The sequence below is a fragment of the Ceratotherium simum genome, chromosome 7 (assembly GCF_057802395.1).
Source record: "Ceratotherium simum simum isolate JZ-2026a chromosome 7, ASM5780239v1, whole genome shotgun sequence".
NCBI classification, from domain to species: Eukaryota; Metazoa; Chordata; class Mammalia; order Perissodactyla; family Rhinocerotidae; genus Ceratotherium; species Ceratotherium simum.
In genome coordinates this window covers 13,456,860-13,480,914 of record NC_141906.1, presented here as the reverse complement: position 1 = coordinate 13,480,914, position 24,055 = coordinate 13,456,860, and the positions used below count along the sequence as shown (strand labels likewise).

At 45.9% G+C, this 24,055-nt stretch overlaps 1 protein-coding gene across 15 annotated transcripts in view; it reads right to left on the bottom strand.

Annotated features, from left to right (window-relative positions):
* The window catches only part of PLEKHA7 (pleckstrin homology domain containing A7), a 214,460-nt gene that overhangs the window by 85,505 nt on the left and 104,900 nt on the right, over positions 1-24,055 (bottom strand). For 11 of the 15 annotated variants that reach the window (XR_015552664.1, XM_087433165.1, XM_087433152.1 and 8 more), the window contains one exon: positions 3,014-3,097. Coding sequence is in view for 13 of the 15 variants with exons in the window: in XM_087433165.1 (XP_087289291.1) it covers positions 3,014-3,097 (84 nt within the window). In the remaining 2 variants the exon portion in view is untranslated. Of the gene's footprint in view, positions 1-3,013; positions 3,098-9,051; positions 9,144-10,557; positions 10,965-10,998; positions 11,150-17,136; positions 17,195-24,055 lie in introns of those variants that run through there. The other 4 variants (XM_087433162.1, XM_087433163.1, XM_087433159.1 and 1 more) reach the window with 4 other exon arrangements.

The window sequence follows — 24,055 nt, the reverse complement described above, 5'->3', positions numbered from 1 at the left end:
GCAAGAGGAGTCAATGTGGCCTTAACAGACCCTCTTTGGAGAAGGAAAAGAAAAGAGCCAGTATTCCTTTTTCCACTGAACACATGACTCTGAAAGCTGATGCGTAAAGGACACAAATGGTCGTCTCTGTCTTTTTTCCTCACCACATAACACAACAAAATTAAGCCCCTTTAAGGGAACCAAACGAATCTTATTCACTGGCACATTTTTAAAAAATAGTTTCTGTGAGGGGAAATCATGCCTCACTCACCCTCCCGAGCTCCACCAGGAGGCAAATCTGGGTTTATTTCGGAAGGAAACAATTTAGATAACTGGCTGCAACCTCCCTCTCCAACCTTATCTCCACTCTTCCCTTTTCAAACCTCCACTACAAGTCAGTCTTCTTGACCTCTGACCCCAGCAAGGCTGGTCACACTTCCCTCAACTTTGAGCAACCCTCACACACATGCACATTTATCTTCACTTATCTAAATCCTCCCTCTTCCTCCAGTTTAGGGCCGAACACTTCAAGAAAGTCTTCCCTCTCTTTCATCCCCATCACAGCCAATCAATCACCAAGTCCTGTCAATTGTACCTCCCAAGTATCTCCAGAGTCCACCTGGGGCTCTTCATTTTTCACTCTAACTCAACTGGTTTAGATCCTCCAGGTTCTGCCCTCGTTCCCCTCCAGGTCTTTGCTCAGGTTGTTCAGCTTGACTGGACAGGTCTCAATTTAAACAACATCGCTTCCCAGCATGGAGAGGCCTTCCAGGATCCCTAAGCCAGGTTAGAACCCTCTTTTATCAACTCCTATTGAACCCTATGTTTCCTCCACCATGAACATTTATCACATTTGTGATCTCTGGTTTAATTATCTATCTTCCCTACTCAACTATAAGCTCTTCACAGACAGGACCACATTTGTCTTCCTTGCTGCTGGAACTGCAGAGTCGGGCACAGCCCCTGACACAGTGGAAGCACTTACTAAGTGTTCAGTGAATAAGTGCAGGAATCACCACATCAGTTCATAGGAATCCCTCCTTCCTCTCAATGCCTGAAACACATTCTGCCTGCTTCAAGGAATGTCTGCCCATACAGCTGCACCCATCACCTGAGATACGCAAGCATGTCTCATGACATCCAGGAAATGGGATCTAGAGGGGAAAAGTGACCCTTGAAAAGAAGCAATATCTTCTCCTTGGAAAATGGATGAAATTGAGATTAACTACAGAGATATGTTCGTAGGATAATAGAGGCTACCTTCTCACAAGTGGTCAGGGGATAGTCTTCTGTTAACAATGAAGAAAATGAGGTGTGTGCAGAGGTGTTTAGTGATGGAAAGGCCGCATTTCTCCAGAAGCTCTTATTAAAGTTGGTAACTTCCCAAGCTAAATGTTCTGATGGATCCTCCATGCAGACCTTTAATGACAGGCACCCATGTCTTCAGGATGCCTAAGGAAGGGGGCTGAACTCAATGACCTCCCAAGTACTTCTGACCTTCAGGATTCTATACACAAACTCACTCCAAGCTGGAATTCAAAGAATCCACATTCTGGCTCTGTCTTTACACAACAGTTCTTTCTCAATGTAGGAAACAAGACAATCTTTACCTTTTACCCACTCTCTCTAACGGTATTAATACTTTCAAAGTCAGACCCCCAACCCCAAGAGTCTGGCTGTCATGTCCCACGGGCCACGAGCATCAAAATAATTTAGCAAGCAGCCTCTGACTAGGGCAAGGGTTAGATCTGACCAAGAGATCAAGGATGACATCCTGGCTTTTCTACTTCTAACCAGGCAACTTTGGGCAAGTGACTTTACTTCTTTGAGTCTCAGTGTCTTCATCTCTAAAATGGGGATGGTCTACATCTCAGAATTATTGCATTAAATGAGACATGCATGTAAAACCCCCAGCAGAGAGTAAACATGCAAGGAATGTCAGTATTATCATAATTATAGATTTCTAAAAGTTCTGGAGGATAATGATTCTAAGCTAAAAATACTACAGAGATGAAACGTTTGGAATTTGCTTCAAAATAATCCAGCAGGTGAGGGGGAGGGTATAGACGAAATAAAATCAGCCATGTTTTGGAAACTGTTGAAGATGGGCAGTGAATACATTGGATTTATCACTGTATCTCTACCTTCGTACACATTTGAAATCTTCCATGATAGAAAGTTCAAAAGTGTATGTACTGAGGGAGGGAAATGCTGTAAAAATATAAATACTGATAATTTATTTTAAGATCATATTTGGTCTAGGTGATTGAACAGAAGAAAAATGATTTGAAGAAAAAAAAACTTAAAGCCAACATCTCTATTAGTTTCTCAGGCAGAATTGTTTTCTTCCAACAGAACTGTTTCAGATGAGCAGAAGGGAACAGAGCTACTTGCACACGTTTCTCTGCCTTCATTTTTGGGAGAAGAACACATCCTGCCTGAGCTGTACATGCATTTGCAAGTAGACAAGCCCTGGGTGGTAGAACCTGCCCACGAGCACCCCAGAGGCCCTGCTAAAATGGAACTGAGGAGCAAGAAACACTCCCGTGTTAGGAAAAGCAAGCTGAAGTAACTCAAAATGTTCAGGGACAATGGGTGTCACCAGTTCTCCTCTCTTCTAAGCCCTGGCTTTGGACTCTTATTTGAGGTTTCCTTGGGAGGCTGGTTCAGCTCAGTCTGAGGCTACATTTAAGATACTTTCATATCAGATGAGTGGGTCCTCTCAGAGCACAGCTAATGTGTTAGACGATGCTTGACGGGAAAGGGTTCATTCAGGGGAATGAGAGCTTTTAAGACGCTCTGACAATACCAATCACAGCACATCCCCATATCTTCTCCCCACTTCCACATCTTCCCACTGAGAAAGTACAGAGAAGGAAAAACAAAATTCTCGCATTTCACCTTGAATCAACCAACCCACTCCATGCCCCTCTATCTGAGAGACAAAACACTCCAACGAGCTTTGTTTTGAGAAAATGCCTTAAAACTTCTTCCAAACTCTGCCTGGAAAAGGAGAATTTACAAAAGTACTTACTCGTCTTGAAGAATAAATTCACTGTTTTCTGGAGAAAACTGCCCACTCACAGGATGCCTGAATGCTGTGGTCTGCTGGTTATGGCTAAAGAGAAAGAGAGAGATAATGAAGGAGAAGTCATTTGAGTGGAAAGCATTACAGACACAACAACAGGTCAGTAATGTCTGAGGACCCCTGATCATCGCTGATTCCTCCCTGGGTGAGACAGTGCGCCTTTCCTCTGAGAGGCAGTTAATCTATCAGAACCCAGCTGCATTTAAAAACCAAGAACTCCCAGCTCAGGTGCCAAAGCCCACCTAAGACGCGGGGATTTTAATTCTAGGGAAGTCTTGGCTCCATGAGAACACTGCATCTTTAGAGGAACATTCCATCAAATACTTACTCCAACAAACTGAGCCTCTCAGCAAAAAGTGACTTTAAGATGGCACGAGCTAAAACAAGAGTGAAGGAAAGCAGACAGCGCTTTCAACAGCTTCCAAAAACCATGAACCAGGGAAAGAATTCTAAGAATTAACCACCCACCCAGAAACATTTATCATCTTAAAATTCCTCTCCCTACTACGAAACGTCTTCACTTCAATGATGGGATATAAAAGTATGGGCACGTCTCTGCCACATGAACCTGCACAATTTCAACACTGTGGAGTTTTTATCACCCTTTTGAAGGTAGGAGGGATTAGGGGCCAGCCCCATGGCATAGCAGTTAAGTGCGCGCCCTCCGATGCTGGCAGCCCTGGTTCGGATCCCGGGCGCGCACCGACGCACCGCTTGTCAGGCCATGCTGTAGTGGTGTCCCATATAAAGTAGAGGAAGACAGGCACAGACATTAGCCCAGGGCCAATCTTCCTGAGCAAAAAGAGGATTGGCATGGATGTTAGCTCAGGGCTGATCTTCCTCACAAAAAAAAAAAAAAAAGAAGCCAGTAGGAGGGATCAGCTTCCACGCCCAGCTGACAGAAACAACCAAAGTGTGTAGGTGTTTTGTGTATTCACAAAGGCTGCCTGGTTCTTTGAAAAGCAGGAGGAGCTGGCTCTAGAGGTTGCTGGTTTGTTCCGTGAATAAGCTAACCTAACCTCCTTCTTTCTAAAAGAATATGATTTATTGTAAAGTGTTTTTCCCAATCACAAAATCATAGTCATTTTAGAAAATACAGAAAGAAAAAAAGTCACCCATGATCTCACTATCTAGAGCTACACCTGGGTATCTTCTCCTTCTTAGCTTTTTTTCCTTCTCTTAAAAATAAATGATGATTTTACTGTATTTAGAAATCTGCTTTCTTCACATCCTATTAACAGAAGATTTCCTATGTCTTTAAGACGACTTCATTTGAAACAGCTGAATAAGAGTCTTATCATATAGATGTAAATTTTTTTCTTGTAACCATTCAAAAAATGTTGACTGGTCATCTGTGTGCCAGGCACTGCTTTAGGTGCTGGAGACAGAGTGAACAAGAGTCCTTACCCACGGTGTTTACATTCTAGAAAGTTTTACAGTCTTCTAATGCTGGACATTTTAGGTGCCCCCGCCACTCCCCACTATTATAATTGATACATCTTTGGGTTAAAGTCCCAGAGGTAAAATTACTTAATCAAAAGGCATGGTCGTTTTTAAAGCTCCTAATACAGACAGTTAAAATGCTTTCACTGCCTGAGTCAATATATCATCTCCGTTTGGCAGTATTAAGATATTAGCCTCATCTCCAAATTGAGCCACCCTGGAGATTAGCAGGTTTAAATGAGCATAGCACAAAGGTTTAAAAAAAAAAACATCTCTAGGCCTACAAAGTTTCTCACTCTGCCCTGGGGCCTGGTCAGGGAGTCTTGCGTTCTGGTGTCTGGAGTAAGCCGGCACTGAGGTTAGAGCAGCCTGAATCCTAATAAGCCAAATGTGAAGCAGGCAGAGCCATCACGCCAGGCTGCTCCCTGGCCCTGCGACTGTGTACCACCCCCAGCACCCTCTCACCCCTCCCAACCACTGCCAGCCGCCGAATTCCTAGCTCCTGGTTCCAGGCAAACCCTTGGAATCCTATGACCTCATCTGGCAGGCAGCAGCCTGATCGTCCCAAAACATCCCAAAACAGTCGAGTTAAGGCATGAGCATCTAGATAAGGATGAGAAGTAGGCCCCCTTAACACCTGTTTCAGAAATCCTTGTGCCACGTTCAAGGGTTACACTTTATTTGCACCCAGCTTCTTTTAGAGAGTCATCTCCATTCACCAGAGAATTTGAAAACAGAAACTCTAATCTAAGCCTGCCTCATTTCCACCTGGAGGGAAAAAAAATGCCCTACTCATATGGGAATAACAAGAAAGTGGTGGAAACAAGATAGTGGTGTTTCAACTACACCACTATCGACTACTACCTCTCAAGGGCTTTACAGTCTACAAAGCCTTTTCTTATACATCTTAGCTATTAACACCATTGACCCCCATTTTATGAATGAAGAAATGGCTCAGAGAGGTTAAATGACTTAAGACAACTTCATCAATAAGTAATGATTGGACATGAATCCAGGTCTTCTACTTCTAAATTCAATGCTCATTGCATGATAACCTGCTGTCCCCTTCCCTTAGGAGTCTGTGGGGCTGGCAGCTTCCTGGCCATGATCAGAAATCCCTAGAGACAAGGCATCAGAAAAACAGCACCATCCACTGGTACTCCCTCTTTCTTCCTCCCCCCTTCCCTCCCTCCTCTCTCTCTCCTTTCCTTTGGGCCCAGGGCCAAAGTTCAGAACAACATCATCTGTGTGGCACTCAGTAGCCCCCAAACAGCCTTCGGTCTTATCACAAGGTCAGCTTGGTGGATCTCTGGTGAATGCAGGCAAAGAGCGAATCTTCTATATGCCTGCAGCAGCATCCAGCAACCACTTCCTATACGCTGCACAACCTTAAGACCAACTCCTGGGATCCCCACACCCAAACTGTACCAGCTTAAATAAGCCCAGAGTCTTGGGTAAATGAATCCTGAGCTGGAAGGTATAGGCACTAAGACGAATTTTACATTCTAACATTAGAAGGAGGATAGTTTTTAAAAGTGGGCAAAAATATAGCTGTCATTTGATCAGACCTAGAGGCATCTCCCTAACCTTTCTTCCATAATATGGATGCTGCCCTTTTTGCCAAAAAAGTTATCAACCACAGCATCATCACCACCATTTCCTGCATTTACACAAAGCTTTAAGTGTGGTCACATTCATCATCGTATTTGACCCTCCCAAGTACCCAACGAGGTAGGCAGGGCAGATATTTTTATCCCCATGTTACACATAAGGAAACTGAGGATCTGCGTTATGGGATGTTACTGGAACACTAAATTAAAAAAAAAAAAAAGGCCACATACATTGAGAAAACAGATGAAGCCAGAGTAATGCCTCCTGAATACTGAGGTCTTAAAATTTGATCATTTCTGATCAAATTCGCCCAGCTTGTTAATGGCAGAGCTTCTGGGTCAGCACTTTTTGAGCAAAAGAAGAAGAGTTAGGTCCTTGGGCTATTTCATTCAATCTTCCCAAATATCCAGTAGGGCAGGCCGTGTTTTGTCACATCAGGCCACAAGTCGAAAAGTGCGGCCCAGAAAGGGCAAATGACTTGCCCACAGCAACAGTCAATTCCTGTGGTCCTGCACACCGCCACCCTTCTGATCTCTTTCTACGACTCCAGGCTCATCCTCCAAATGAAGGCTGCCTATTAAACAGATCCCCACACCCATTTGAAGATTGCAAAGTCCTTTGACTTTACCTGCTATCCGGACCCTTCAGCTCAAAAGCCCCCAGTCTGCTCCATTTCCTGATTTTCTAATACCCCTGAAGAATCTCATGTCCTATCACCCTGTCTCAAGATGCATTTAGCAGGTACAGACAAATCCCCTGAAATACCTGTTCTTAAACCTGAATTGCCACCTTGCTCCTTGGTAGTGATGGAGATGGCCCGGCTGGGAGCCAGGTGGCTGGTTTCAATGAGCACAGAAACTTTTCTCTCTTCCATACAAGGACTTCTGTTTCTCTTCAGGCTACTGAGAAAGTAACTTGGCAAACGAGGTAAAACACAACCCAGCCTTTATTCTCAGGCCCCACTCTTTCTCCAGGGAGCAGTCCCTCCAAGTTTATCAGCAGCCAACCTCACCTAGAAGACCAGGGAGCATAGACGGAAGGTGGTAGGGAAGGATGATTCCCGTGAAGGCAGGCCATGGGTAATCAGCCACGGAAATAAGCACATCTTCACAAGCCCTGGGCCAGGAAGGACTTGGGTTAGGCCCTAAAGAAGTCTGACAGCAAACCCAAGAGACTTGATAAGAGAACAGAGTGAGAACCAGGAGGAACTGGAGATCGATTTGAACTCAGCATAAGGAAAAGCCCACCTACAACCACAGACAGGGCAAGTCAAAATATAAACGGGTCTTATAGTTTCTTGTAATGTTTTTGCAAGATTAATTTTCCATTCATATAGATTTTGACTATAATGTGACCAGTGACTCTGGCTGGTTAAACATAAAGGTTCCAATTACTTAGCACGGCAAGAAGTTCTGGAGTTATGTGAATGGTGCTCAAGAGTGGAGGTCAGAGCACCCTGATAAATCAGGTTTTCTGACAGGGGTGGTACTGGTATGCTGAGAGTGTGACAGATCTGCTCTGTGAGCACCAGCTCTTATCTAGCCCATGCTATCAAGAGAAGAAACAGCTCCAAATGTAAGGAGAGTGTCCGGCCTCAAAGCCTAAGGAGGGACTCTATCAAGGCTCTTCTCATTGGTATGCTCGGCAGCATTTGCCACTCTGGACCTTCTAGCTCCTCAATGCGGCTCACGGAATATTGTAGAAGAGTCACCTTGCAAACCTGAGGCCACATTCAGCACTGCCTCCAGGCTTGTTAAGGCACTTACTATCTTTGTTCTAATTCCCAGTGTCTTAAGAAAACCAGGGATTCTTGGTAACTTAATAACGCTCTTAGTTAGATCCAAAAATTGGTAACTGAAATCCAAGAATGCAAGAAATTATCTCCCCCTCTCCTTCAGTTTCCACTTGGGCTGCAGAGTAAACAGCATCTCCACAGTCCCTCAACATTTCTTAAGCTCTTTTTGTTTTATTTAACACTTACAAAATTGCTCATTTAGTGCAAAGTGTCACTGTTGTTCACATGGTGTTTCCTAAGGGAGCTGAGAATCTTACTGAAGTGGTCTTGAGAGCTTGTACTATTTCGAAAATGTCAAGATTTTCAACAGCCTGCTGCACATGGGCATTACTCTGACAGGCCTTTCTTCCAGAAGCAGGCGAATCCATCCCTGATGAGCCAACATGTGGTCCCCCATTCTCTCTCCCAGCGAAAGCCATCAACACAGCACTAACCAGCCTCCTTCAATATCTGCCCTGAGCAACAAGTCAGCCCAGGGAACTGGAGTCAGAAGATCTGGGTTCAAACTAGAACAAGCCACCTCACCTCTCTGAGCCTCAGCTCTTCTATTTGCAAATAGGGAACAATAATAATATCCTTCCAAAAGGTTGTTGTGAGGGTAAAATGAGGGAACATACATGCAAGAGCCTCACACATGCCTGGCGTGCAGAAAGTACTCAGTTAACATTTGCTGAACCTGACTGTGCCTTGACTAGGGAAATGATTAACAGGCATCTACATTTTAACAGGGCAAAAACAGCATGAGCATCCTCCCCCCACTCCCAATACTCCTCCAGGCTTCCCTAACAGCGTCACTTCCATTAACAGCATCACTATCCAACAACCTTGGAGTCATCTGCCATTCCTTTCTTTACCTTAACCTCCACACATAGTATATTAGCATGTCCTGTTGCCTCTACTCTGAATTCATCCACTTCTCTCCATCTATATAGCCAGCACCCTAGTCATCTCTTGATAAGATACTGCAACAGCCTCCTAACTGCTCCTCCTCCTCCCACCCTGGGCTCTGTACCACCCATTCTCCTCACTGGCAGCCTGACTGATCTTTTAAAATGTAAGATAGATCATATGACATTTCTCCTTTAAACTCTCAACAGCTCCACGTCACACATACAATACAATTCAAAATCCTTACCTTGGCTTACAAGATCCTAGACGATCTGGCCCTGCCCAGCTCCGTCCTCTTCTTGTACCACTCTCCTGCTTCCCCATCCTGCCCCAGCCACACTGGCCTCCTTTCTATTCCATGATCACTGGGCTCCTTCCTATTTAACAACCCTTGTACTAGCTCTTTCCCCCATGCTCTCATAACTGGTCTCCTGTCATTCAGATCTCAGCAGAATTATCACCATCTCAGAGTCCTTCCCAGCCACCCACTGAGGTAGGCTCCCAGTCACTTCATATCACGTCACCCTATTTTAATTATTACTGTTATTTTTCTTACTTAGGGATAAGTTTGATTATTCTCAGTCTCCCTAACTAATATGTGTATTCCAGGAGAGCAAGTACCTTGCCTGTCTTTTCACTGCTATTATCAGCCTATAAGTGTCTGGCACTATTATACTTCCTGAATGAATGAATGAAAAATGACTAAAGAGGCTCCTAACTTAAAGTGAGGCCATGCTTCCAAACAGGCTGGCTAACCCTGCAGAATTCTGGACTCAGGTAATAAAGAGAGAAGAACCCAAAGGGTCATAAGCCATCAGAAGGCAGTGGCTTCTGCTCTTACAGCCAGAGGAAGGAAGAATGAGACACCAACATGCCAAGAACGCTCCATCCTTGGCTCTCTCCCAACTGTATTACAATATAATTTGGAGAAATTAGCCCTCCCCTGCAACTTCCTCCACTCCTGCAAAGGAGAGTTTATATACTCGACAGAGAGAATCAAAGAACGGAATGTAAACACCCGAGAAAAAATTACTGAGTGATTAAACACACACAGGAGGATAATACAAGCATCACCTGTATCTCCCTTTTGTGAACTGGGCGAGAATTTGGTGTGAAACCTACAATTTGGTGACTGATTATATCCTTTCTCATACTGCTCTCTGCCTATTTCATGTTTGTTCTCCTCCCCCTCACCCCTACCTCCAGTAGGATCCTAAGTTTCTGGAGGGCTGGGAGCAGTCACTCACTTATTTCTCTTACATCTCCTGCATCACAGAACAGTAATATCCATGGAGTAGGCACTTGAACCCCCTTCTCTCAACAGCCTGAGCACAAACACACGTCACCTCTAGGGAGAGGCTGTGCAGAACCCACCTCATTGTCTGATTTCAGCAACCCAACGTATCACAGATCCCCCAAGAGAGAGTTGGGGAGGCAGGGGCCCACAGGCTCTGATAAAGGATCGTCCACCTAGGCTGGGAGACTCCACCAGCCCTGGGGAGCATGGCACAGACCAAGTAAGGGCCTTCCACACTGACTCCCACACTGTCCACACCTGACTCACTCACCCACCCAACCAGGCAGAGACACTGAAATCCAGCCAAACCCCAGACCCACCACCTGGAGGGGCAGTCAGTAACCGCTTTCCTCACCCAAAGGTGACAAAAGGGGCAGAGCCTGGCACAGACAGAGCCAGGCAGGAGACAGTCACAAAATTAACTGAGTGAACACAAAATTAACCGAAAGCTCTCACATCTTGCAAAGAGAGGTCTGTCCTTTCCAAACTCTAGATTTAACAGACTGAAGTCTTCCAGCATGATTTGAAAAGTTCTCTATTTCATTAGGCTCTCCAGATGTTTTCAGATCCATTCGGTGGCCAATTCATTTCATAAATTACCTCTTCTGACCCAGTAACCCACAAACTCATCTGTAAACCCAAGTCTGCTGCAAACCCGTCTTCTTCCCAAGTTCCCACATGGGGGCCCAGAAGTTAAGATCGCTACTTGGTTAACAGTTTTAATTTTGGCTTCACAGGACCTCAATAAACATAAAAAGATTAAAGCCAAACTCCGATAGAACGAGGAAATCAAACCCAGATAGCCTTCCCTCCCCTAACTTTTTTAAAGGAAGTTGGCAGAGAAGCAATGTACTAGGAGTTGAGGTGCCAGCTTTGTTACTACCAACCAGTTCCTACCCCCAAGCAAATACTCAGCCTCTCTGGGTCTTGGTTTCCTCCTCTGTCCAATGAGGGGATAGGCTCTCCATCTGGAGAGGCCACATGAGGCCTGCAGAGCATGAACCCCAGGCTGTTGAGAGTCACAGAGACTGGAGTTTAAATCCCAGCTCTGCCGCACACTGGCAGTACACGACCTTGAATGAGTTAGTGACCTTCTTGAGTGTTGGTTTCTTTATTTGTAAAAAGAGAAGACAATTCCACCCTGCAAGATTGTTATGAAGAGTACTGATAACATGCCCGGCCTACAAAAGACACTCAAGCTTCAGTGCCTGTTATATTTTTCTTTGGCTAGCTCTAAAACTCCACTCTAATAGAGTTGCTTTGCCTTTTCCCATGTTGCAAACTCCAGTATTATTAGCCTGCTGTAGGACAGAGGCTCAAGAACACATTTTCTTCCTTTTGAGTTAAGGCACAACACCCAGCCTGCTGTTTAAACTTCTATTTAAAGAACTCACCTGCCAGGCAAACTGGTTGAAGATCAATAGGCGCCTTCCTTCAGCCACACTCCTGTCTCTCATTGGGTCGAGCCCCATGGTTCAGAAAGTGCAGCCCAGGGAAAACCACCTCCCCAGCAGACTGCGCTGAGCCAGGGACACACACTCTACCCAAGATTTAAAACCTCATGGGAAACATTTTCGACCTCAGAGAACACCCAGTTCTATGCTTCTGTTTAATACTCTTCAGTAAGTCAGGTTCCTCAAGTGTAAAATGAGAAGGCTGGACCAGGAGAGGTTTCAGGGATCTTCCAGCTACAACATCTTAAGACGCTGAGGTTCATCTCAGACTAGTTCCGAAGCCACAGACTGAAATGTAACAACACTACACATAACTGAAAACACAAAGGAACAGGCAGAACAGCTGTCCTCCCTTCTCACTTGCCAACAGAATATCCTTTGGAATGACATCACAGAGGTGTAGTTAATGACACTTTTGTCCTATTTATTCCCTATTAAATTGGATTGTCTGGGTTGTTTTTTTTTTTTAACTGCTCCCAACCAACCTGTCGAAAACTCCCTTTCTCTCAGTCATTACCTGACTTTCATGAATCAGAATATATCACAGCAAACTGAATCCCTACGAAACCAGTACAGGACTAACCTGCTCTCCCATTCTCGCTGAGAAAGGCAGCAGACACACTCACTCTCTCCTCGAGCTCCATGTTCAGGATTGTGTCTTCCCCAGCCTTGGCCTTAGGAAGACTCAGTCCAGATCAGACAGGGAGGGCAGCCCGGCCACCTGTGAAGCGGAGGCTCCCAGCGCGCCCACAGGCTCTCTCTCAATTTTGGTTTTGGAGCAGCTGCCTCCCAAGGTGTTACAAATTCAGCAGCCACTTGCTTCTACTCATTCATTCTCCTTCCTCCCCACCCCCCACGCAAAATCTGGCAACGACGCAGGAACACAGTTCCAGCTCTGAGTCACAGCCCTGCTGTAGCCAAGCAGAACACGGGCGGGGAGTAAACAGCGAGGCACGCACTTTGTGTCCCCAGGTCCTGAGTCTTCTCTTCTTTGAGACTGTAGGGTTGGCTGCCTGTCTAGAAGCAGGACACAAGAAACATCTCCACTTATGACCTCTGGAGTCAAAAGAAATTGCTCACTCGGTTTTGCTCTGCCACACGGAGGCTGAAATCAGCCCCAAAGCTGAGCCTTCGGTGGAGAAATGATGGCTCCTTTATCACTATTTCACATGGTCAGAGCAGAGAAGGAACCGAGCAGTTACAAGCCACCATACCCACTACCCCTGGTAACAATCTATGATTCCTCCATTACTGTTTGGGATCATTAAGGTCCTCTCAGCATCAGTTTAACCATGGGGCCCCCACTCCCAGAACAGGCCTGGACAGGAGAAGGGGAGAGGAGTTAGAAAGGGAAACTAAGGGCTCAAGGTACCTTTACTGCCTGTGGCTTTACCGCCACAGCCTCAGATCAACACTGTGGCTCTTCAAGTCCACAAGTACGTACATGTAGGCTGCAGGTCACAAGGCAGGTGACCACTTGAAATATAAGCTCCCCGGGACAAGAACTTCTATTTTCACAGCGATGTTCCAATGCCTACGTAGTGCCTGGCACACAGGAGGTGCTCAATAAATATTTGTTGAATGAAAAAAAAATACAGGGATGGTGTTCTGACTCTACTTGGGATGACAGTTTTACTAAAACCTGTATCCATTACCACCATTTTTTCCTTTTTAGAAATTTCCACATCCTTCCTAACTCCTGCTCCTGCCTGTAGGGAGTGTTCCATAAATCTTTAAATGCAGAGATGATTTACTGTGAAACTAATGAAGCTCACGCTCTAGGGCCCCTCATTTTCACAAGCCCCTTCCAAAGCCTTAGAAGGGCCCTAACAACGTGATTACATGCTTTCTGCAATTTTATGTATTTTTAAAGAAGGCCTCCCAAAATGTATAAACATCAAGCCCCACAAAATTTAGATCTGCCACAGCAGAATGAAAAACCCACAAGCCATCCTGACAGGTCATCTGACAAGGGCATTTGACAAAACTTATTTTAGCCACAGACGAGATAGGCCCCAGCCTACAGACACATCCTCATCTATCCCAAGTCAATTGCTGTAAAGACTGGATTAGGTCTAAGAGCACAAACTCCATTCAGCCAACATTTATTTAGCCCTACAATGTGCTTAGCACTCTGAGAGCTTTAGGGTAAAACAATGATTAGAACATAATTATCCCCATTGAATAGGAGTTTGCAATCCAATAGAATAAACTGATATGGTCATAAATAGATACAAACAAATATATATTTTATATATTAAACGTAAGTAATATATGTATACATAACTACAGATTAGAGTGGGTGCTGTAATATAAAAGTAAAGCAAGGTACATCTATCGCGAAGTATCAATCTGCTACGTACAATAACCCTAGAAGGTAAATCGTATTATCCCCATTTTAACAGTGATATTGAGGCCCAAAGGGGTCAAGTGCCATCCCAAGGCCACAGAACTACTAAGTGGCAAGCTCAGAATTCAAGCCCAGATCTGCCTGACTCCAAAAGCGTGGGCTTGTTCTTAGTGGCTACACTTCAGCCAACGGCCAGTCGCTCCACAGAACCTCTGAAGTGTCTGGGGAGACATGCTGGCTTCAGAGGTACAGTAACCACATCGAGCTCTGGCAGAGGTCAGCCAGCTTCCAAAGCCTACACTCCTGGGAGAGGAGGAACAGGAAGTGCCACGAGCTTATTCATCAGGTGTATAGATATCACCCTGTTCACCAGGCAACACCCTAGCAGGGATCAGTGACGGCTACCTGGGAGCCAAAGGAGGCCATGTGACAGGCTCCCACCCTGTGGCCCTGCCTCTAAACTCCTGGTCCTTGTTGCCAGACTGATTGTGTTGGAGCACGGCTCTCAGCCCATTATCTCCTGTTACACGCCCTCCATGGTTCCTCACTGCTAAGGCCTCCTTCTCTCTCACCACTTCCCTGTACTCTCGGCTCCTGCCAAACTGAACTGTTCCCCAGTCCCCAAGTCACCCTGTCTTTCCTACCCTTCAGTTTGGCTTCTGCTGTCCTCTTCTCTTACGAATTCTGCCCAATTCTCAAAGCCCTTTCTGTTCCCAGGCGTCCTTCCTGATCACTCCAGGCCACTCTGCTTTCTTCCTTCCTCAATACTCTCAGCGCTGAAGGCTTATACTCTTTATACAGCAAGTATACTTCCCAACAACTCTATTCATTTTGCCTTCCAAAAATTAAGTACTCCGTGTTACAGAAGGGTATAAACTAAAAAAGCAGAAGTTCCCTTTCTTGCCTCCAATTCGGTGTTAATCTCAGAGGCAATACCTTTACCAGCTTCTTGTGTACCTTTGCTTTTGTTTTCTGCCTTTATGAAATTTTTATGCATTTAAATTTTTTTTGTAAGCATTTTTTTGAGATTTTTTTAAATATATTTTTATTTTATTTTATTTTATTTTATTTCCCCCCCAAAGCCCCAGTAGATAGCTGTATGTCACAGTTGCACACCCTTCTAGTTGCTGTATGTGGGACGCAGCCTCAGCATGGCCGGAGAAGCGGTGCGTCAGTGCACGCCCGGGATCCGAACTCGGGGCCGCCAGCAGCGGAGCGCACGCACTTAACCGCTAAGCCACGGGGCCGGCCCTGTTTATTTATTTTATTTATTTATTTTTTGTGTGAGGAAGATCAGCCCTGAGCTAACATCCATGCTAATCCTCCTCATTTTGCTGAGGAAGACCGGCTCTGAGCTAACATGTATTGCCAATCCTCCTCCTTTTTTTTTCCCCCCAAAGCCCCACTAGATAGTTGTATGTCATAGCTGCACATCCTTCTAGTTGCTGTATGTGGGACGTGGCCTCAGCATGGCCGGAGAAGCAGTGCGTCGGTGCGCGCCCGGGATCCGAACCTGGGCCACCAGTAGCGGAGCATACGCACTTAACCGCTAAGCCACGGGGCCGGCCCTATGCATTTAAAATTTTATATGCACACCTTTTTAGAAAAAAATTCACATAAATAGAATAAAAGCATACATATAATTCTATAACTTGCTTTTTACTTTACATATCTTGGATTCCTCCATATCCATATGCAAGGATGAACATAAGCAGTCCCCTCCACACACAGCACACCTAGGACCAGTGTACCAGACCAGACCAACCCAGAGACAGAGATGACCTGGGAGCCCATCCCACATGCCAACCTGCCCCAACATGTATCAGAGGCTTCAAATTGATGACCTACAAATTGATGACCTAATTCGTCCCCAAAATTAGTTTTATTTGAGCCATACAGATTTTAAAAATGGAGCCTAAGTTTAAAAAGTGGAAAATTTCATGTAAAAATCCAGCTCACCTTGGAAAAACAAAAACTGTGGCAACACTGGGCTCCCATGAGAGGTGGAATGGCCTTTCTAGTTCACTGCAGTCCCCACCACTCCCTACTGCTTCCTGATGTTGAGGGTGTACACCTAGTGCTATTTATCATCACACTTCCATTTCTAATTTTCTTATAAGAGAGAAATTTCTTTGTACCCATATCTCAATCAGAATTTGGAAAACAAAAGATAAATGGAGTGGACTGAGTATTCCAAAAGCAAGTTGGAGAGCATAAACACAGGCTGCTTTTTTATCTGCTTAGCCTCTAGCGACATCTGAGTTTGCAACTCTATCTTGTACCAACACCACCTATTCTGGAGAAGATCTTCCTTTTAGGAAGGAGATCTGTTTTAAAGAATAAGGATTTCTTGCAGACGAGTAAGAACTAAAAGATGGCAAAAATAGTCCAAAAATTTTCCTTCTCACAAAAAAATCTTAGAAGAATCTTCCCAACAAGTAGACTTGCCCTTAGCCTTCCCTGACTGGTCTCCCGAAGAGGTAAGCCCCAAGACAGTCAGCAGACTGCTTCTTCTACAGAGTGAAAAATCCAGAGAGGCACCGCCAACCGTGCTGTCCCTAAAGAATCCAAAAGAAGAGAGGTACCAGTGGCTGCAGCCCCTTAGGGACACCCACAGGGGCCACTGAGAGCAGGCGAGGACTCCTACAACAGAGAAGCATTTGACCAGGTGCTGCCTGGACAAGATCACAGACCTCCTCCAACCTGAAAAATGCACAGTCTACTGTCATGTTTAGAGCACAGGCCCTGGAGTCCAGCCCTCAACAGCCACCCACATCATGGATAAAGATACTGCTCCAGAAAGCAACTTCAAAAAGTTGCCACTGGGCCGGCCCCGTGGCTTAGCGGTTGGGTGCGCGCGCTCCGCTACTGGCGGCCCGGGTTCAGATCCCGGGCGCGCACCGACGCACCGCTTCTCCGGCCATGCTGAGGCCACATCCGACATACAGCAACTAGAAGGATGTGCAACTATGACATACAACTATCTACTGGGGCTTTGGGGGAAAAAAGGAGGGGGATTGGCAATAGATGTTGGCTCAGGGCTGGTCTTCCTCAGCAAAAAGAGGAGGATTAGCACGGATGTTAGCTCAGGGCTGATCTTCCCCCCCCCACACACACAAAAAAGTTGCCACCATCTTTTAAAAATAACTGCTTCCACTAGGTATTCAAAGACAATCTTAAAAGACCCCCAATTACTAGATGAGCAGACCTGAGCGATACTGCATTACTTACCCCCAACAACAATATGTGACATAAGTATATTCATTCATTCATGTAACAAATATTTGAGAGTCCACCAGATGCCAATCCTATTGTGTCTTACACCTGAAAGGCAAGTAATCAACAAGAAGGAGGTGGGTATTAACAGCTTAGTCTCCATATCCTGTCAGAGATGAACAAAAGGACAGTTTTTCAGATTTTCAGATTCCTGAATGATAATATCGTCTTAGTCAAGTGCTGTAAATTCTCAATCAGCTTATTAAACCAATTTGAGACCTATTTTATCACAAAGGAGAACCCCTGCTTTCCAGAAATCACAGTATTAAGAGCTGAAAATGACACAGGGCTCACCTCACCCAACCTCTTTGTTTTACAAATGAGGAAACTGAGATCTGGGAGGGTTAGAGAATTGCTCAAGGTCATAGTTATTACTAACCATAAATTAACACTAGGTTCCTGAAAACAAGGATTATGAAAAAAACATCATACATTGTTTTAAAATTAACTTCCTGTCTTAAGATCCATCTTTCAGTGACTCATTTCCACTAACAAACATGAAAAATATATTTTAGAGATAGGAATACTTGTGTCCAGTCAAAAGACCTTGCATAGAAATCCAGTGTCATTGGTTTGGATTCAAGTGGCATATAAAACACACACAGGGGAGAAGGCTATGTGAAGACAGAGGCAAAGACTGGAGGGATGCATCTACACGCCAATGAATGCCAACAATTGCCAGCAACCACCAGAAGCAAAGAGACAGGCATAGAATGGATTCTCCCTCACAGCCTCCAAAAGGAACCAACCCTGTGACGCATTAATTTCAGACTTCTGGCCTCCAGAACTGTCAGAGGATAAGTTTCTGTTGTTTCAAGCCACCAGGTTTGTGGTAACTTGTTACAGCAGCTCTAGGAAATAATACAGAATCTGTATTACCTCAGTGGCTTTGATTTACTACAAACTCAATTAGTCAACAGTGTAGAAAAGCTGTCACAAAGCCACTAGGACCCTGGGACTCCCTTAATAATAGTATGAAGTCCAAAACAAGGGAAGTAAAAAATGTTCTATTTTGAACTGATCAGACTCCACTCAAATCTTGTGTGCACTTCTGATAACCACACCTCCAAGTCAGAATGGAAAGCTGGAGCATGTGCAAGAGAGACAAGCCAGAACTGTGAAGGGCACCAATGGGTCAAAGCCACATGGCTGAAGGAACTGGAGTTTGATGGCCTGGGAAGACTCAGAGCACATGACCATTATCATCATCTCTGAAGAGCTCTCATGAGGAAGAGTAATTTGATTTGCTCCCTGAGGCCCAAGATGGTAGAACTAGGATCAGTGGGTGGAGTCACTGGGAGGCATATTTTTCAAGGAATTAAGTGTCACAGTGTCACAGAGTGGCCTCTGAACACCAGGCTGGCTGGCTGCCTCCTGCTGGTGGAAGTTTTCAAGCCCAGGCCAAAACACTGTTTGGCAAGATGTTGCCAAAGAAAAAACACAAACCCAGGCCTGCAATCTGCCAAGATGACCTTATGCTCCTCTCTAGCTCCATGAATCTATTAATCCATGAAATATACCATTTAGCAATTACGTAAGTCAAGAGATTTCTGAAATACATGGGTGGGATGAAGAGATCCTGAGCATGAGGTGATATTTTGGTGGGAAACCAAAGAAATAAGGCCCTGTACAGAGCTATGGCTGAGAACCTAGGCCCAACTCCCAGGAACTGGCCGCAGGAGCAGGTGGTCACAACCCTATAGCGGAAGCTGGGTTAGGTTCCTTAAGCCCCATCTCACAGGAAGCTTACACTGAGATTGACAATCCCTATGTCAAAGCTTTTTCTTTTAGATACACAGCTTTAATAGTCCAATGTAGCCAGTATCCATTAACAAACCACTGGGACTACGTTAAAATAACAGTCGCCGTTTCCTGAATACCTACCACTGTACCTGCTTGAGATGCTTGCACGTATTACGTCTAACAGTCACTTCAACGCTGCAAGGTATCTTAGGAAACTGAGGTTAAGAGGGCTTAAATCATTTGTCCAAGGCCATACATTTCAGAATGACTTAGCATTCCCGTTAGAATCCAAGTCCAGAAGCCAAACGCTTTTCCTGCATCATGATGTCTCCTCTGTCTGCACCCTACTTCAGGCATTTAATTTGTTGAAGGCAAATAATCACAATACCAGGCAAGTGGGAAGCAAACAGGTGGCTTTCCTTCTCTGGGCCTCAGGCTTCTCACCTGTACAATGGGAAAAGGTTGGAGATGATGAGCACAGGAAACCCTTCCAGCTCTGATGCCTGGTGCTGCTCTACTAGATTCCTTTTCTCCCTGTCCTTCCACACTGATGGGGCTGAGAAAGTGGTGACAGGGGAGGCGGTAACCCTCTGGTACTCACCACAAGGGGGACACAGCTAGCAACTTTTCCCATGCTGCGTTGAAGTCAGGGCAATCACAGAAGGAGGAAACCAAGACAGGCACAAAGTCGGCCACATGAGCTCACTCACAGGTGTGCAGTGTGGAATGACCCACATAAACCATGACATTTAGTACTTGACTCCATAACCAGGGCTGTGCTGTAAAGTATCAGCACACAGATCTGAGGGCTAGCTGTGCCCAGAGCGCAGGGGACATCCATGAGGAATTAAAAGCACAGGGTCTTTGTTTGGAAAAGATAAAGCTGTCAGAGGGGTGTAAGAGGTCAAGTAGCCCAGCCACATTCCAGTGGGAGGAGCCTCCTGCAGCTGCTCCGCACAGCCTCCATGCTGTCCTGAATTGGTTAGGGCACCCTTCCGCCCTCCACGACTGCTTTCTCATATGCCCGCTTGGGACCTCCTAACACTGCCTATTTCCCAACTGCCCCCCTCTCAGGGTCTTCTAGCAATGGTATTAACAGAACCAAGGGACTCTGGAGGCCCAATCGCACAGGGCAACTGGCCCAGCATCCCTCCATCACCCAGAGAAGGGAGACCATCCTACCCTCTGTGCTGGGGTGGGGGACAGGGAGAAGGACTCCAGACGTCCGGTCAGGGAGGGGCTCCCTCTGCCTATCTCACTTCTAGAAAGGAGCAAAATGGGATGATTTTGGAAACCCCCCACCCAAACCAGTTTCCTTCTCAACTTCCTAGTGATGCCCATTCAGGAAAGGAGCCCCAGGTTGAGGAACACAGCAGGAAGAAGGCGTCTGACCCACAAGACACCGAGAACACGGACTTTCCAGTGAGCAAACCACTGAGCCCCGAGAGAATAGCCTGACAGACTTTTCTGGTTTTATTCTAGCATTTCTTTCTTTCTTTTCTTTTTGGTTTTGGGGGGGCAAAGCAGGACTGAGAGGGGACGGGCAGGGGAGAGGCATCAAAGTCAGTGGAAGAGTGTGGGTTTGGAGCCAGAACTGGGTGGGTTCCAGTTACAGCCCCACACTGCCAGTGTGGGCTTTGTGACAGACCTTCTAAACAGTGCCTGGTTTCAAGGAGGTGAATAAGGGTAGCCAGTCTTATCAAGGTCCCCTTTCCCTAAAGAAAACCTACTAGCTGTCCACATCCCTAAATAGAGGACCCACCACACCAGTGTGCCAGACTTCTGCAGAGAGCCAAAAATGCATGCAGAAAGGAGGGATGGTGAATGAAGAACCACAGGAGATAAAAGAGAGATATCCATAACAGTACCTTCAGTGAGCGTATTATATCATACCGTATCATATTCCAGACATGCTGCAGGCACTATCTCATGCCTTATTATAATCCGAGGAGCTGGGTACTATTATCTCCATTTTACCCAGATGAGCAAACTGAGGATGAGAAAAATTAAGGAGTCTGTGCAAGATTACACAACTGGATAGGGGCAGAGCCAGGATTCAAACCTAGGTCCACTGACTCCAGACTTGGAGTCAAAGGTTGGACTTTTCCCCACGAAAATGAGATGGCAAAACTAGCTCCTTACATTTCCAAGACAAGAGGAAAACTGTGGTACCGGTTAAGGGCTTAACAGAAGAAGCCATTCTTACCAGAATCTCCACGCTCTGAAAATAAATCACCAGCCCTCCACATCCCTGTCTGGAAGTCCCGACACCCTGGTGTGAGTACCGGCTGAAAGGCTGAAGGTTAGAGCCCAGAACTTGTTGGTGATCTTTAACCCAAAGTGACTCCTATCTTTGAAAAAGCTAATGTAAAGGAAATGGGGGTGCAAAACCTCCTTGACTCCTCACTTGGGAGACAGCTGCACCTCACTGACTCCGAATTACACATTTAAACTGCGCTTCTCCAGATCCAGGCTCAATTCCCCGACATCAAACTATGTCGGCGGGGAGGGATGCAGACTGCAGAGAGAGAGCTCAGCGGATCACCTTCTCTGCTAGTGATGGTATCTGATGCATGTTAAATGCCTCCCTGCAATTCCTCAAGTGTCTATTAATCAGTGAACCAGGAACACGGAGGGCACCAAGGAAAAATCTGCCATTGCAGGGAAAAAAGCAATTGTGAAAAGCCTCCTTACTGATGCACGAAGACTTCTAAAGCCAAGGTGATGCAGTGATAGTAACAGCCCGCTCACTGAGACACTTGGTCCCATTGGCCACAAAGCAAGACATTTAAAGAGCCCTCAACTAAAAGGGGCAAAATCCACTGCTCCCCAGCCTCATCTGGACACTGGCTGGGCCAGGAAGAGAATGTGCCAAAACCAAATAAAAGAGAAACTTGGAAGGGTCATTTGCTCTTGCCAAGCTTCAATTCCCCTTCCCTGTAGGCCTTAGAACACTGTCAGTCCTCCCCAGCTTGCAAGATCAAATGAGATACATCGAGATGGTCCCCAAGGTTCTACCATCCACCTGTCCCTTCTCAGGCTAAATATCCTCCCTGGGAAAGCTCATTCGCTGCCATGAGTGTAACTCCTGAAGCTATCTCCAGTGCTGTCCACTCTCTCGAGCCCTGGATCCCTAGATCCAACTGCTGTCAGGACACTTCTACCAAGATATCCTCCAGGCACCATTAAATCAACATATTCCAAAATGAAACCCTTCCCACTCTATTTCTCCTCTTTTTTTCCCATGTGTGAAACCACGATCTCGTGGTTTTCAACGAGGGGCATTTGGAAAAATGGCAGTGACATTTTCATAGTCACAATGACTAGGGAGTATTTAGTGGGCAGGGGGCCCAGGGTGATAAACAACACTGTCCTGCACAATGAAAATCTGTCCCTCCTAAAAAGCCAACAGTAACACCATTTAGAAATGCCAGAAGTCATCCTGCCTCTCTCCCTCATTCCCTGTCAGTCATAGGCTAGTCAACTCGACTTCCTGTGTCAGCAATTCAGCCATCTTCTCCAACCCCACCGCCACTCTCATCAGGATGACGGCAATAGCCTCTAAGGCTCTAAGCCTCTAAGACAGCCTCATCCTGTCTCTGTACTCACGCACATGCTCCCAATTAACTTTCAATAGTCCTCCACACAGCTACCTATAATATCTCTAAACCTAAAAATCGTGTCACTCCTTGCCTTAAAACCATCCAATAGCTCCCCTCACCTTCTGAATAAAGGCAAACAATACCCTCTATTTGTTCCCTGCCTCGTGGTCCACCACTCCTTCATGGATACCCAGGCTCCAGTGGTGCCTCAGTGTCTTTGCACACACTGTTCCCTTTTCTTGAAAGGCTGTCTCCCTGTCTCTCTGGCTTTTATCTATCCTTCAAGACTCAGTGCAAGGGTCACCTCCTCCTCCAAGCCTTCCCTGACACCAGGCAGCGTTCAGTGCCTGCTGCTACACACTGGGATCGCACAGTTACCATCTGATTCTGATTGCTGTCCTATTGCCCTGCCTCTCTGTCAGCTCCAATTCTCCAGCACAGAGCCTAGCATACAACGAGAGCTGAATAAATAACTGATGAATTAAAATCCACAGCTGATTATAAAGCACTTACAGCTGACATCATCTCATGCGCTCCAATGACCTGGAGAGGCAGTTACTGTCATTACTACTATTTTATGAAAGAGAAACCGAGGCTCCAAGAGGTCAAGTTCTTGCCCAGGTTCACACAGGATAGAGCCAAACCTTGAACCAGGTTCTCTGATGGCAAATTCTTTGCTCTTTGTCACAACACCACTCTACATGAAAGGTTATAAAACAGATATCCAGTTGGGGGTGGCAGGTGTCATCAAGCCTGTCTAGACCTAGAGGTAACCTCACCTGCAGACAGAGCTCAGGAAAATCCATCCACACTATGCAGCTGCACAGCACCACTGGGGAGGATGGGTGCCACTGTCCTGTCCTCTTCAGGCCTGGTGGGGGGGTGGGTAACTACATGTGCAGACAGAGCCTGAAAACCCATCCACCTTACCCACCTGCACAACATCATTCTTCCCCCATTCCCCTTCCTACACCTCAATCATACTGTGCAGAAACCCCAAAGCCAGCCAAAGAACCTGGTTTTACTGTCAGAAACAGCTGCACTCTGCCTACATGCTCCTGTATGCCAGCCGGGTGCAGGAAGGGATGAGGAGGACTAGGGTAAGTGGCAGCACTTCAAGTTGCCTTGCATTAAGTGCAAGCCACTTTAAACTGGCTGCCGGCAGAGGTGGTGTATTAGGCAAGACTTCAGAGGGCCTGGGAGGTGGGCAAGAGAGCTGGGAGAGGGAGGAGGCCTTGTAAGCTGTCCTGCTGTGCCACGTGAAAGGCTGGTAGTTCCTAACTACTTTCAGCGAGTTTTCATGAGCACCTCATATATGCCATTTTGCTTCAGGAGCACAAAGCAATTAGAAATGGGGTTTCAGACTTCATGACTCGAGCGACTCTAACCATGGCTGTTGCAGAGCGCATTCCCTCACACTCACACATTTGGCACAAATGCAAATTCAAAAGGCGATTAAGGAAATGTGGAGTTTGGTTCTGCAAGCCTCTCAGAGGGCCAGGAAAATGATAAATGCTCATTTCAGGGTT